Source organism: Ailuropoda melanoleuca, chromosome 2 (assembly GCF_002007445.2).
Source record: "Ailuropoda melanoleuca isolate Jingjing chromosome 2, ASM200744v2, whole genome shotgun sequence".
Lineage (NCBI taxonomy): Eukaryota > Metazoa > Chordata > Mammalia > Carnivora > Ursidae > Ailuropoda > Ailuropoda melanoleuca.
Genome location: NC_048219.1, coordinates 152,614,298 through 152,628,892, shown reverse-complemented (window position 1 = coordinate 152,628,892; position 14,595 = coordinate 152,614,298). Strand labels below are relative to the sequence as shown.

The 14,595-nt window shown below is 33.9% G+C and overlaps 1 protein-coding gene across 1 annotated transcript in view; it reads right to left on the bottom strand.

Moving 5' to 3' along the window:
• Positions 1–14,595, bottom strand: part of FSIP2 (fibrous sheath interacting protein 2) — an 88,728-nt gene that overhangs the window by 21,414 nt on the left and 52,719 nt on the right. The window contains exons 17-18 of the mRNA XM_019809435.2: positions 4,562–14,091; positions 1,414–1,908 (exon numbers count right to left, since the gene is read on the bottom strand). Of these exons, the coding sequence (XP_019664994.1) occupies positions 1,414–1,908; positions 4,562–14,091 (10,025 nt within the window). The remainder of the gene's footprint in view (positions 1–1,413; positions 1,909–4,561; positions 14,092–14,595) is intronic.

Sequence of the window (14,595 nt, the reverse complement as noted above, 5' to 3'; positions counted from 1 at the left end):
ACTGAGTTCAAAAAGAAAAAGAACAGAGACATAACTGTGTTCAATTCAGAAGTTTTTCAGGTCAACCATCTTAACATGTACTCTGTTGGGAATTCATGTGTGATTTCATGGCCATATTTTTTGTGAGAATATCTTTATTGTGATATTTCTTAAAATCTCAAAAAAGCTACTATTATTAGGATTATTGTTCACATAATCCATTTTGAGTTTTTTTTTAAAGATTTCATTTACTTATTTGAGAGAGAGAGAGAGTACAAGCAGGTGGAGGGACAGAGAGAGAGGGAGAGGCAAGTTCCCCACTGAGCAGAGAGCCCAACATGGGGCTCGATTCCAGGACTCTGAGATCATGACCTGAGTTGAAAGCAGATGCTTAACCACTGAGCTACCCAGGCGTCCCTCCATTTTGCGTTTTGCAAATGTTATGCTATAACATTTTTTAGCTATCTATAAAGCCAGCATTTCTGACTATGAGTCTCAAGAGAAGTATTCTGAAGACTGCATCTGGTCATGAAATCACACATAGCTTCCTAACAAATAGATCAGAATATGCATTAAGATAATTTACCCATTAAGCTTCTGAATTGAACAGAGTTGTATCTCTGTTCTTTTTCTCTTGTTCATCTCAGCTTTTTATATACCCAGGAATCATGTCAACTGGATAATCAATAGAATTGTCTCAACAGGAAATCCTAAATCATATACATTTTCCAAAAACATATTTTGGTACCAGTTTTTGGACAGGGCCAAGCCCCAGTGATCACTGAAATCAAGACCATCATTTGAGGGGTATGATACTAGCAACAAGAGCTATACCCCATGATGACAGTGGAGCTTGTGGGCTGATTGTAAGGGCGGTATTTAAAATATTTTGATTAGCCTGTTAATTTTGGGCATGTTTTTTTTTTAAGAAAAAAGTTGACTATGTAGCTTGCCCAAAGGACACATAGCTATTAAGTGAGAGTCAGAATCAGACCCAATCTAAATTTGTATGAATCTTTTTTTACTTCCTCCTACATTGACCCAATCTCTAGTCCTATCCTACCTGTATAAGTTTTCTTTACACAAAATGTTCAGTGGATATTTACCAGCCAAAATACAAAGGGACTGAAATTTATTAAATAATACATTTAAATAATTAGCTTGCATTTGTTTTCAATGGTTTCTATTTTATGTTCTCCTTAGGCTTCTAACTAATCCAGTCTCTTGCCATCATCTGCTTTCCCTCCACTGAGTTTCATGGCTTCATCTGTTAATAATTTCTTTTATACTGTAAATATTACCAGGCTTAAAAGGAGACTAGAACCATTTTAGTATTATTTTCTGGCTAATTAAGATACATTTTTAGACAGAATTTCTGAAGATCTCTACTCTTTCCATAGACATCTGTCATTGACAGTTATATTTCTCATTCACCTTACTCTGTGGCTTTTTCTCCCAAGAGCCTGTTTCAGTCATGGTTGTTGAGCACGTGGCTATGTTAAGCTCAGTAATAGCTCTTTTAACTTTTCTCTCTTTAGGTTCTGTTATATGATTTGAGGTTGCTTCAGTACTTTCAATGTTTGCACTGGATGTGGGCTGACAACATTTGCTTAGAGACAAAAATTTTTTCAGGCTGTTTGTGCTTAGTGTTGGCTTGGAAGAAACAACTTTGCTTTCTCTTGGCTTCATGGCTTTTGTCACTTGGTCTTCAAATTGTTCTCTTAAGCATTCTTCTTGTACAATCTCTTTTAAAACAACTTCATCTTCAGACATTAGTTCCTCTTCTAAGGTACCTGCTGAATCTTCTTGATCAATATCATGAGCTACTAACCGAATGATAAGATCTTTTTTGTTCTGAACATCTTTTAAAAGCTCTACCTTGGTGATATCAGGCTTTCTGATATTCTGAAATGAATTTCTGCAAGCAGCCTGTAATTGAAGGTACAATGCATATTAAAAACGAATGCCTCAATCACTTTTCCTGTGGTTCTATTGTAATTGAACTATTTTAATATGATTTATAATAAGTTTCAGATTAATGAGTATTATCTTCAAATGCCACTATTTGTATATTAACAATGTTTTAAAAAGAAAAAACGAATGAAAGTTATGAAAAATATTTGTTGGTTTCTAAGATGTCTTTTATAGTCCAGAGATCATATTAATCTATCAAAACTTACTCCAAAGTGTAGAGGAACATCTAACACTGGTTTCTTTTCTTTCTTTCTTTATTTTTTCTTTTATTTTTCTTTGTTTCTTTTTTTTTTTGCTTAAACTTTATATTTTTTTGCATTATAATTTACTTTTTTTTTATTGGCCTTGAAAGTTTGGGGACAGAAGTAGACACTATTACTATCTTTTGAAAATTCTCGATAGGCAATCATAGAGAATCCTAAATGTACACACATTCACCAAAAAAAATCAAGGTGTTGTCTGATCTTGGCTTATAAAAATGATGAATAACCAAACTTATGAAGGCCTTTGACTCCTTAATCCCTATTCTTCCAGCCCTGATCCTTTGGTTATATTTTCCCAAATATCCTTCAAAACATAAATCTTATTTTTTTTAAAATCTTTCTAGTCAAGTCTTACTTTCCATTTTCAATGTCTAAAGACAGATCAAAGAAAAGACAATTATAATTAGGTAACAGAATTTCTCTAATCTCTGCAGCTTTTAATGATGCTACAGAGCCTTCAAACTGACTTAATAACTATATCTCAACCTCCCTTTGTAACACTGCGCACCAGTTTTTCAGACAATGGTTCCCTAAAAGAATATCTTCTGTGGAAAAAAATATAGAAACAGCTTTTTAAGAATTTAAAACTCTTCAATTTTGATTCTCTGTGTTAGTAGAGGGAATTAATGGTTTAGAAAATCAAAAATCATTCCATATGGCTTTGGAATTTGTTACTCTATATAATTTTGATATGTATTTGCCTAGTGGTTGGGAATTTATACTACTCAAAACAGAAGACAAAGCTGGAACCATCAAATGTCTACGTTCTTTGGTCAAATCTACAGTTCTTTTGTCTCTTCTTTGTCCTTATACTAGACATGGATAGTGTTGATACCCAGATTGGTACAAATCATGTGTCTTAATAGAATTCTCTGTCTCTGTTTCTTTAAATTTTTTTTCTTAATTTTTAGGATGGCTTTTCTTTCCCTTAAAAAGACACAAGGAATTGTTTGGTTTTTTAAATATTCTCTTTCCTGCTTTGTGTGGTCTATAAATGACTTAAATAAAGAGAGGCAACTACTAAGAGTAAGATTTGTGACAGACAGTTCTACAGATAATTAAAAACCAATTTTGAGTAATGTTATTCTATAGTCTATTCACACAGATTTTACCCCCAAGGGATTACTTGTATATAAATGAAGATTACTAAGTAATATGCTAATACATGAGAACACGTATAGAAGAGCAAATCTTAGGGGTAAAAAGGACCGTCCTCTGATCTGAAAAGTTTAGGGCAAAGGAGATTAAATTATGCCTCAGCTCATGATGATCTTGGTATTTGAGTATGAAAACATAAAGCACTAAGTAACGTATTTACCAGCCTAAGACTTAGTTCAGTGTGTTGCAGAAGAGTATTAGAAAAAAATTCAATTCAAGTTTATGCTCCAGAGAGAATGGTTCTATAAAACTTTGCCCCAGGCCATAGATTATTTCCCTAAATACACTCAGTCTTCTAATGAGTGAACACCATCAGTACAAGGGGATTTGACAAAAATCAAAATCTATAGGTCGTTGTAAATGAATAGGCCAGACAATCCCTTTGTCCTCAGTGGTATAGTTTCCAGAGAAAAAGGACATAGTTTTGACATTTTAAAGTCCTAATTAATTAAATATATTTGGGGCACTAGTATGGAGCTTTAGGGCAGAGCTAGGTCCATAGCAAGAGGAAACTGGTTCATCAAAATGGCAGCATTAGGGCAGCTGGGTCTAGAATATGGATAGAAGAGGAAACTAGGCACTTACTGCGGTCATAGAAGAATTTGAGGAAGGCTAATATAATTGAAATGAAATAAATAAGAAACCAGTATAATCTAACATTTGTAGTGTAATGTTTAATGAATGTTGCTAAAGTAAAAATAGTACTACTATGGTAGAGCTATAAATTTGAGAAATTAAACTATTTTAGATAGTTTTTGAAACCTCACATATCCTGATATTCTATTAACTGGCCTTTTTAAAACTGTTTTCAATATCCACAATAAAGAACTACGGGAACTATATGAGGTTGTGTTTCTTCTGAATTTGCAATCAAAGATTATAATTTCAGTTGGCCTTATTTTACTGTTAAGGGTATGTCTCTGTATTTCTGTTCTTTAAAAAAATGCCAGTTCAAACTGATTTTCATAAGAAAACTAGCGTGAGACCTTTAGAGTGAGCCCCCAAGCTGATATGGCAAGTCCCAGTAAATTATATGGCTATATGGATGAACTCATGTAACCAGTTCTCCTATTGGGCTTGGCAATAACAATAACAATGCATTCCCATATACCTGTTAGAGGAAGGGAATCACAGAACAACCATATCTCACTACTCACTTATGTGCTTGCTATTGTTTTTGCACTTACCTCAAAGGGTTTTACATCCAGTCGTCCCAACTTATTCAATGAGATACGTCTTTCTCTCTTTATCTTTTCTACATTAGATGTGTCTGGTAAGGAGTAGCTTCTCCCATTTATTGATGCTTTTCTCAGTTCCGTTATGCTATGTCCGGTTTTTCTTAAACACTCCATCTTGAGTTTTTCAAGAGGTTGAGTTTTTACAGAAATTACTGCTAAGTGTTCTGAGATAATTTCTGGATCTATTTTGATTGCTTTATTCCCAAAATGAGGAACTATTTTAATTGGAAAATTTCCAGTTGAATCTTGATATGGCTCATCTTCCTCTAACTCGTGCATTGTATTAATAGCAGCATGCTTTTGGGCCTTTTGAATAATTCTATTAACATCTAGATTTCCAAAGAGATTAGCATTTGAATTCTTTCTGCTAACTGTATCTAATGGAAAATGTGAAACTCCATTAATAATTAAACTAGCCACTTTTCTAGGGAAAACAGTGTTTGTACATTTTATATCATCATAAAGTTCCTCCTGGGTTCCAGATTGTTGTAGTACATTACTATAAACAGAATCGATAACCTGAGAAATCATTTCTACACTTTCTGGATTTAAAAGGTGCTCTTCAGGATTAGCAGCAACAAGATTAATATTACTTTGGGAAATTTCAACTGTCACAGATTTTGTCAGTTGAGATGCAATTTTATTTAACTCGGGCTTTGATAAATTCTTTGCATCTTTGCTTGAGGCACTTGGCAGCCTTACTATTTTAGCCAAGAACAAGGCCAGTGCTTCCTCTAAAAACCTGGCATCTAACATAGAACCTTTTTTGGATGAAGACTTTTCCTGGGGCTTAAGTTCATCAACAATTTTGACCACTTTTTCCATAATCTTGACAGCTTCCAGAGCTAATTCTGAACTTGATACTTTGTCCTCTACTTGAGATTGAAATTCAGAATTGGAAATTTCCTTCACCATTAAAAGACCTATTATATCAGAGAGGACATTGCTCTTACCCATTAAATCTTGAAATATAGATGTGTGTGAGCCAGAGTGCTTTAAAACACTGGCATAAACAGAGTTAACTACTTTTTCAATACTTTCATTGTTAGCTAAAGGTACGGTAGGCAATTCCTTGGCTGGTGGTACAAGTTTAATCTTACTTTTGGAGATAAATTCTTGCATTGAGTTTAATATTTTTGAGCTTATTTTTTGCATGTCATTTTCTAGAGATTTGGTTCTTTCCTTATCCACTTTTGGAAACACAGATAAAAGCTTTGATAAAAATTTCACAGCAATTTCTTCTATTACGTTACAAGGCAGTATATGAACATGTGATGGTTGAGGCTGGGGAGCATCAGCAGTTTGGCGAACATCTTTAAGAATATTTTCAACAACACTGTCAACTTCTGCACACTGATGTGGAGTTAGCTTTCCAGAAAAGTAGTTTTGCAATTGATTGCCAGTCACTTCTTTCAGGACTAAGTCAACTATGGTTTCTGAAATGATTCTGCATCCGCTGGCTACACAATTTTGTATTATCTCTTGTGATCCAAACTGTGACAAGAGATTATTATAAATAGGATGAGTCACTAATTGAATAATTTCATCATCATTGGGATGTAAGGATTCCACATATTGTATGGTCATATCTTTATCTTTGGAGATTGCTACTGTAACTGTATTTAATAATTTCATTTGAAGGAAATCCAATTCTGTGAACCAACTGTACTCAGATGTTTCTACTTCAGTATTGTATACTGTTGAGAAAATTTTGGATAAAAGAGCAGAAATCACATTTTCCAAAAATTCATGAGGCAGCATGATGGTATATGGTGATGATGTTTGACATTCTTTGCTGGCTGTTTGTGCCACCTTTTGGACCTTTCTAACAACATCCTTAGATTCCAGGGGCAAACATGCTGAAGCTGGAACCTCATCAGAAAATATGAAATTAAGCTGATGTTGAAAGATTTCATTTATCACTGCACTGGTTAGTCTTCTTGCTAAATTTTCCCCATTATTTTTTATATTCTTACAAATCGAGTCTTGAGATTTATATTCCTTCAAAATATTGCACACAGAAGAATGAACAACTTTGTTGACCAATGTTTTGTCAATGACCTGTATTTTATCTAGGAAAGGTATCTTATTTGATGACAGTTTTTCAGTCATTTTAGGCGTAAGTGGCATTTTATCCACGGTTATTTTCTTAACGTTGGATGATGTTTCATCTGCAGTTGATTCTTTATGCCTGGGAAATGCTTTAGGAACTGATGATAAATTGTCTACACATGGAAAAAACTGATTTCCCTTATGTGGCCTAAATACCTTAATTTGAGCATCTGAAAATTCCTTCAACAGTGAGTCCATAAGTTTCATTGCTGCTTCATAAAGTTCAGCTTGATTTTCATCATCACTTACATTTTGACATCTGTCACATATTTGTGCTTCTGATGAGGAAGAAAAGAGCAATTTGTTAACAATTTCGATGATAACATCTTCTAAAAATTTAGCAGGAACAATTCCAGGTTTACTTTTTGGTTGGTAGTGAGGACTGTCTGATTTACTAGGTTCATTTTTAATCTCCTCACTTTTCACTCTTTCTGTTTTTTTCCCTCTCTCATTCTTTTTCTCTTTTTCTTTCTTTCTCTCTTTCTCTTTCTCTCTTATGGTATTTCTCTCTTTCTCTTCTTCTTCTTTCTCTTTGACTGGGAGATTTTTCTTAATTGAGAGGGATGAATCCTTTGTTGAAACAGATTGTGTAAAATCTTGGTGAACTTCTTGAATTACATGTGATGTATGATTTGGGAGATTTTGGGGTTTTGAATAATCTGCTGATTCTGGAGAATGATATATTTCTAAAATATTGTCATAAATGTTTTCAATGACATTTTGAACATATTCATAATCTGAGTATTGTTCCTCATTTATATCTGTTTGAGATGGAGAGTTTTTTCCATCCTCTCTTTTTGGTTTTTGGGTAACTGGTTTCAAAACATTTTTTGTTGTGGTCCCTGTATTTCTCACTTCGGATGTCAAAGATAACTGAAAGGGCTTGTCTTCATTTTTAAATGTATTTTCTCTTGTTTTGTCAATCTTCTTTTCATTGTTTATTTCAAAATTTGGTTCAAGTATTTCCTCTTTATATTCTGTAACGTCAGTAGCTACTGGAGATTGTGTGTGTACCTTATTACCTTGTCTCTTCTCATCTTTTGAAGCTGATATGCTTTTCTTCTCAATTTCATTATTTTTAAGAGTCACCCTCAAATCTGGTTCCTGCCTATCTTTACTTTTCATACTAGTAGTTGGAGAAGTAACTCCGGATACATTCTCATACTTTTTAATCGAAATTTCCATTTTATTTTCTGTCTCTTTCTTTTTATTTGCCACACTTGCAGCTGGCCCTGATAACATGTTAATCACGTTGCTTTTCATCATTCTAGTTATAGAGGTAACTATTGGATCTTGGATGTCACCTTTTTTCATTGATGTCTCTTCAGTTTTGAAACTTTTCTTTCTACTTATTGCACCACTGTCTATTTCCAAAGCGTCCAACACATTATTCTTGCCTGTGGTTACAGAAGTGTGTTTATGTGATTGTTTTGGTAAAGCAATTTCATTTCCTTTCAAGCATCTGTTTATCTGTTTAGAGGTTTGCTGCGGTAGGTGCTGAACCCTTTGGGTGATGTTATCTGGATTTAGAAATGAAAAGAAGGTGGAAGACCAGTCTCCTGAAAAAAGTGGTTGAATCTTGAAAGCAGAGATTGCCTTCTGAGCTAAAGCAGCAATCATTTCTGTCACAATGTTACTTTTATCATCCTTCTGAATATCACTAGAGCCATATTTTCCTATGAACTGATCATATACAAAATTGGATATCTTGTCAACTGTTTCTTTATCAATTGGTGGAAAAGAAAACATTTCTTCAGCATTTGGTAGAACTTTAATTTTACTTTTCCTAAACTCTCCTATCAGAGAGTTTGCAAATTTTATAGCTAAGCCCACAATGTCTGGCTCTAGCATTTCTTTTTTCTTAGAATCTTCAGTAATACTTGGAAGAGAATAAAATTTATGAACAAGGTCAACAATTACATCTTCCAAAAATGTAGCTGAATATAGAGCAGACTGTGTCTTTTCTTTACCAAGTTTACCAAGTACAGACATATGCCCATAATCAGATATGTCACTGGAAGATGATTCTTCACTATGTAAAAATGGCTCTAGATGATGATCCATGATTTCCTTCATGATGAATCCAGCTATTTTACTGAGGAATGAGCCTCCTTTTTTGTCTGCACCCTTCTGTATTTCAGCTTGAAATTCAGATTTTTTCAAAATATTATTACATATAGAGTCAACCAAATTCTCAATCATTTCTAATTGCATACTTTCTGCATTCTCCTCTGCTGTGGCAAGACGGATCTCATGTTCAGAAATTTCTTTGATAATTTCATCTGTCAGCTTTGAAGTTGCATCTACAAACTCACAATCTGATGTAACTTCTTCCTCTTTTAGTTCACTTTCAGTGTCAGGTGAAGGGAAGATATGCACTAGCAGCTTGTAAATCATATCTTCCAAAAGAGAACGAGGCAGCACAGTAATACATGATGGCAAGGTATGGCTATCAATTGTGATGGCATTGAGCACATTTCTGATGATATTATCAGCTTGAGGGGAAGAATAAGAAGAAGACACTAATTCTCCTGAAACTAATGCTTGCACCTGATAATCATAAATTTCCTCTAATAGCAAATGATATATTTTTCTTCCAAAACAAACAGTGTCACTTTGTATAGCCATGTATACTTGAATCAGAGATTTATATTCATCTAAAATTTTTTCATAAATAAGGTTGACTGTTTTTTGAACAATTTCTTTATATCCTTCAGAAAAACGCATATCATCACCAAAGTTATCTGCAACTAAAATCTCTGATGTGGTAAACTCCTGAACAATTGAATTTACTAATGTTGTAACCATGCTAGTAATTTTGGCTTTACTGTTTTCAGCAGCCAATAAATTATGTGAGAATGCATAAAGGAGTTTACATAAAAGCTCAGAAATTACTTCCTCCAAAAAGAAAGCTGAGTTCACAATGAAAGACACCTCTCTTTGTTTAGGATCTATTGCTTTCTGTTTATATGTTTGATCAACCACAGATGAAACAAGAGTTTTATCTCCAGAAAAAAATGACTGAAGATGGTGGTTAAAGATTTCTTTTATTATAAAACTTGCTATTTTTGAAACAGTTATGTTACTTATACCTTTTTTATCTTTTGTGAGAGATTGGTATAGATTTGAATATGAAAGATCAGCATAAATGGAATCAACCATAGACTGGATATCTTTTTCTGAAATCATACTTTGTTTTTCATTTCCATGTTTAATAATACATATTGCGTGTTTTGAAATTATTGACATAATTTCATTTATCAGTTTTATGACTGTATTACTTAGGTCTGATTCTGAAGTATCTGGGCATTCTGTTCTGCAGGCCAATGGACTCATCTGAGATATAAGTTGAGTGACAATTTTTTCCAAATGAGTATGTGATAACATGGTAGTATATATTGTTGATGCCTGCCTTTGAAATCTTGATTTGGTAATGTTACATTGAACTCTCTTCTTCAAAACATTAGTATTGAGTTTGGAGTGTGACTTAAAAGGAAGCTTTCCTATAAGGTTTGAATGAATTTGGAAATCAAAAGTTTCAGCAAGGATGATCTTGGTTATCCTTGCAGCTAATATCTTTGTGTCATTCAGAAAACCTTTATCAGGTGTTATTTCCATCTCATATTCTTGCAGAAGTTTGCTGTACACCTTGTCAATAATGTTCTTGACTATATCTCTCTCCACTGGAGGCAAACACAATTGTTCCTCAGCATTTTCTAGAATGCTAACTTTAAATTTTGAGAATTCCTCTGCTATCAAGTATATGAGTTTTTCAGCTTTATCAAACAGTTCATCTTCTGAATCTCTTACTGATTTTGTTTGTACAATGCCCAACACCCTGTGGAATATTTTGCTTAAAACCCCAGAGACTACATCTTCCAAAAAAGTTGAGGAATAAACAGTGGCATAAAACCACTTTCTCTCATCGTCAAAATATGTGTACGATGAAGAAGGTAATAACTTTCCATCCACAAATGGCTGAAGATGTTGTTTACAGATATGTTTAATGATCAACCCTGCTATTCTATCAATAAGAATATCATTACTGCTTGTGATATTTTGTTCAACTGTTTCTTGAGACTCAGAGCTTTGTGAAATATTTTTGAATACTGAATCAACAAGATACTGAACATCATCTTCTGAATAAACAAACTTGGTTTCTTCTTCATTTTTTGAAAATCGAATTTCATGTTGGGAAATTTTCATTCTAATATCACTGATTATCTTTGAAGCAATTTCATTGAAATTCGCTCTTGATCTGTCTTTTGGAGTTTCTCTGTCTGGAACAATGCTAGATGCAGAAGGAAAGATTCTAGATAACAATACTCTTATCATGTCTTCTAAAAATGTGTATGGCAGCAAGGTGTTATATGGAGATAAACTCTGACTTGGCTTGGTGGATTTACTGATGTTACTAAGAAGCTCCTGAACAATATTCTCAGCCATTGCAATAGAATGGGAAGGTGACAACAAATCCCCAGAAAAGAGTGGATGAAGAAGGTAATCTGAAATAGCTGCTACAATTAAATTGGTAATATTTTCCACAAAAATATCACTTTCTTCAGATTCTTTATCAACTTCAGGGTCTAGCCCATGCTGTTTTAAAACATTTCTATAAATTGAGGTGACAAGTTCATCCACAATATCTATATTTACAGAGGTGTAAGATGGTTCTTTGTCATCATATAGAAAGTGAATTTTAGCTTTGTTAAAATGGTTATTTATTGAATTTACTATTTTTTGGGTCATATTTTCCAGTTCAATTTCAGTGTTATGCTTTGGACTGAAAATCTTCGATAAAAGTCTGGCAACAATTTCCCCCACGAATGTATCAGGATAAATACCTAAGGGTGATGGTGTCTGGGGTCTGTGTGACTCTATGACTTCACTGAGAACCTGCCTAACCATATTTGATACTGCATCCAGTGGAGTCTTTGGACGAAGTAAACCTTCTCCACACAAAAATGGTTGAAGATGATTTTCAATAATCTCTTGGATAATAAAACTGGCTATTCGGTCAATCATAATTGGGCTTTGGCTGACTATATTTTTCTGTATTGAAACAAGAGAGTCAGACATTTGCACGATATTACTATAAACAGAATCCACCATCTTCTGGAGGTTTTTTCCAGTACATAGATATTGATTATCGTATATAGTAAACCAAATTTTATGTTTCGAAATGGCTGATATAACCTTATTTATTATACAGGTAGACATTTCATTGAAATCTGAACTCATGCAATATTTGTTTCCCAAAGGGGAAGCTTTGTTGGGTGAAGGAATAAGTTGAGATAAAAGTCTTCGGATGATATCTTCTAAAAATGAGTAGGACAACATGGTGCTGTAGCCTGTTGAAGACCTAGACTGGGAAGTAAATTTTCTCAGGTTATTTTGAAGTTTCTGCAATATAATTTCAGCTTGGAGAGGGTAATATGAGTTTGGTACGAGCTTTCCTCTGAAGCAAGATGGGAGTTGGTAGTCTAAAATCTCTGACAATATGCCATTAGTTATTTGTTCTGCTATTGAGGTATTGTCACATGCTAGATTATCATCACAGGTCACTTCCAATTCATATTGCTGTAAAACATCATAATAAACTGTGTCAACAATTCTGCTAATAGTTTCTTTATGGATTGGAGGAAAATACCACCTTTCTTCAACATTCCGTAAAACAGTGACTTGTGCGTTATTAAACTCATTAACTACATTGTTGACAAATAGTGTATTCATCTCATAGAGCCGGCCCTCAGTGAAGTTTTTATTCTTGTCCCACAGTGAAGTAGAGAGATTCAAAAACAGTTCTGAAATTATTTCCTCCAAAAATGTGGCTGAGTACACACCTGTATTTATATCTCCTGGATATAGCTTATTATGGATGGGTACTGAATTCATATCCTTTGTTCCCTGTCTTTTGAGAGGTGACACAGAAGTGGAATTTGCTGAACATTTCTTGCCAAATGGTGCTTGTATTTTGGAGCTAACCCCAATGGGATTATTCAGGGATCCTGTCAGAGCATTACCGTCGTAACTCATGAATTCTAAAAAGGCTTTACCTTGTCTTAATTCTGTTAATTCTGGCCCTTTTGCATTTATGAAACTAGACTGCATTTCTTTTCCTGTGTACTTCAAAGGCTTGTTTGCAAAAGGTGGGCTTTGGGGGAGTTGTACACTGTGACATAGTTTGTTCATCAATGATTTAACCAAGCTGTGGGAAATAATAGTAAGCATAGAGTCTGATGATAATAAATCTTGATCCATTTCTGCCAGATTTTCTAAAAAGTCTGACATATAATCTCCTTGAAATTGTTCACAGTCCATTGCTCCTTTACAATAATCAAGTTCTTCATCTTCTATACTTTGCAGTGTTTTTAAAAGTTTATATTCTTCTGCTGATATTTCATTGGAAAGAGGGCTACTATCAAGAAAAACAGTATTTGTGCATTTTTCCAAAAGTGTTCTGATAAGTTTCTCACATACAACATTGAGAAGAAAAACTGCTTTGGGGGTGAGGCCTAAGTTATTTCCAAGTATGCTATTACTTCGCTGATCATTTGAGGATGAAAAAAATGTTTCCCCTTTTTTATCAGAATTCATAGCCTCACCTGGATGTTCATCTGGTAAAAATAAATCTAAAACAATATTAAAAACTTTATTGACTACTTCTTTGGATTCACGAGTTTTTAGGGTACCAACCAGATTGTCTAACTTACATGCCAGATAATTTAATTTACTTTTTTGAAGGAGATTATCAATTTGGTAATTAGATGATTCCCAGTCTCTGGAGCCTTTCTGTCTTTCCATGGTATTTGTTTCATTGCAAATAGTCACACTATTTCTTCTAAGCATGGAAAATGATTTTTTTCTTCCATTGCTCTCAAGATGATGGCTTATTCCTATTTCTTTGGACATTACATGAATCACTCCTGTTAAGAGATCCTGAAAGAGATTATCAATGTCAGCAGAAGCTGGTCTTGGGCAATAAATGTACTTTGTTTTTAAGGGAAACATTTGCTGTGCAATGTTAACCTCTATAATGTTACTGTTAAAAAGGATTTCAGTAATGATATCAGAAATACTTAAGGCAAGTTTCCCAATAGAAATTGACCTGCTTTCAGACATTTGAGAATCAATTGAAATAATCTTGTTAAATCCTACATTTTGGCTTTCTGTTGTTTCCTCTTTTTCTCTACCATCTTTGGTGTTACCAGAAATGCTTGAAGTTAAATGGCAAACAATAGACTCAGTGAGATGTTCACAGAACTGATTAAGTGAGGAATCATTGTAGATACTTCTTAGAGGCTGTTTTGATTCACATTTTTTCCTTGACAATGTAGAAATAATAGACACCTTCTCCTCACTGGAAACTGAAAAAAAATTACGAATTTTGGTATGCATAAAGAGAAATATGTAAAACTCAATATACTGGTAATTATTTACATATGAATTTCACCTATGGAGTACCTCACTAAAGAAAAAGAAAAACGTAGTCAAGAAAGAAATCGGGTTTTCTTCAGATACTTATTTTCCACCTGTGAAATCTTAATTTTGGCCAGAAAATTGAGAAAATAACCCTGAAGAATTCGTCTGTCGGTTAAGTGCTGGTATCTGTCTTGCTTAGATGGGTTAAGGGCTCTAAGAAGCTGGAAATCATGAGGCAGAAAAATGATTTCCAAGTTTAATGTTACAATTTAGCTTGTCTGCAGTGATCTCTAGAGAGCTCTTTTAATTATTTAAAATTTACTTTTAGTGAAAATATTTAATGTTAGGTTATCCATTACTTTTTTTTAAAACAAGAATTTATTTGTTTTGGCAGGGAGGAGCAAAGAGAAAGGGACAAGAAGGCTCCATGCTGAGCACAGAGCAAATGG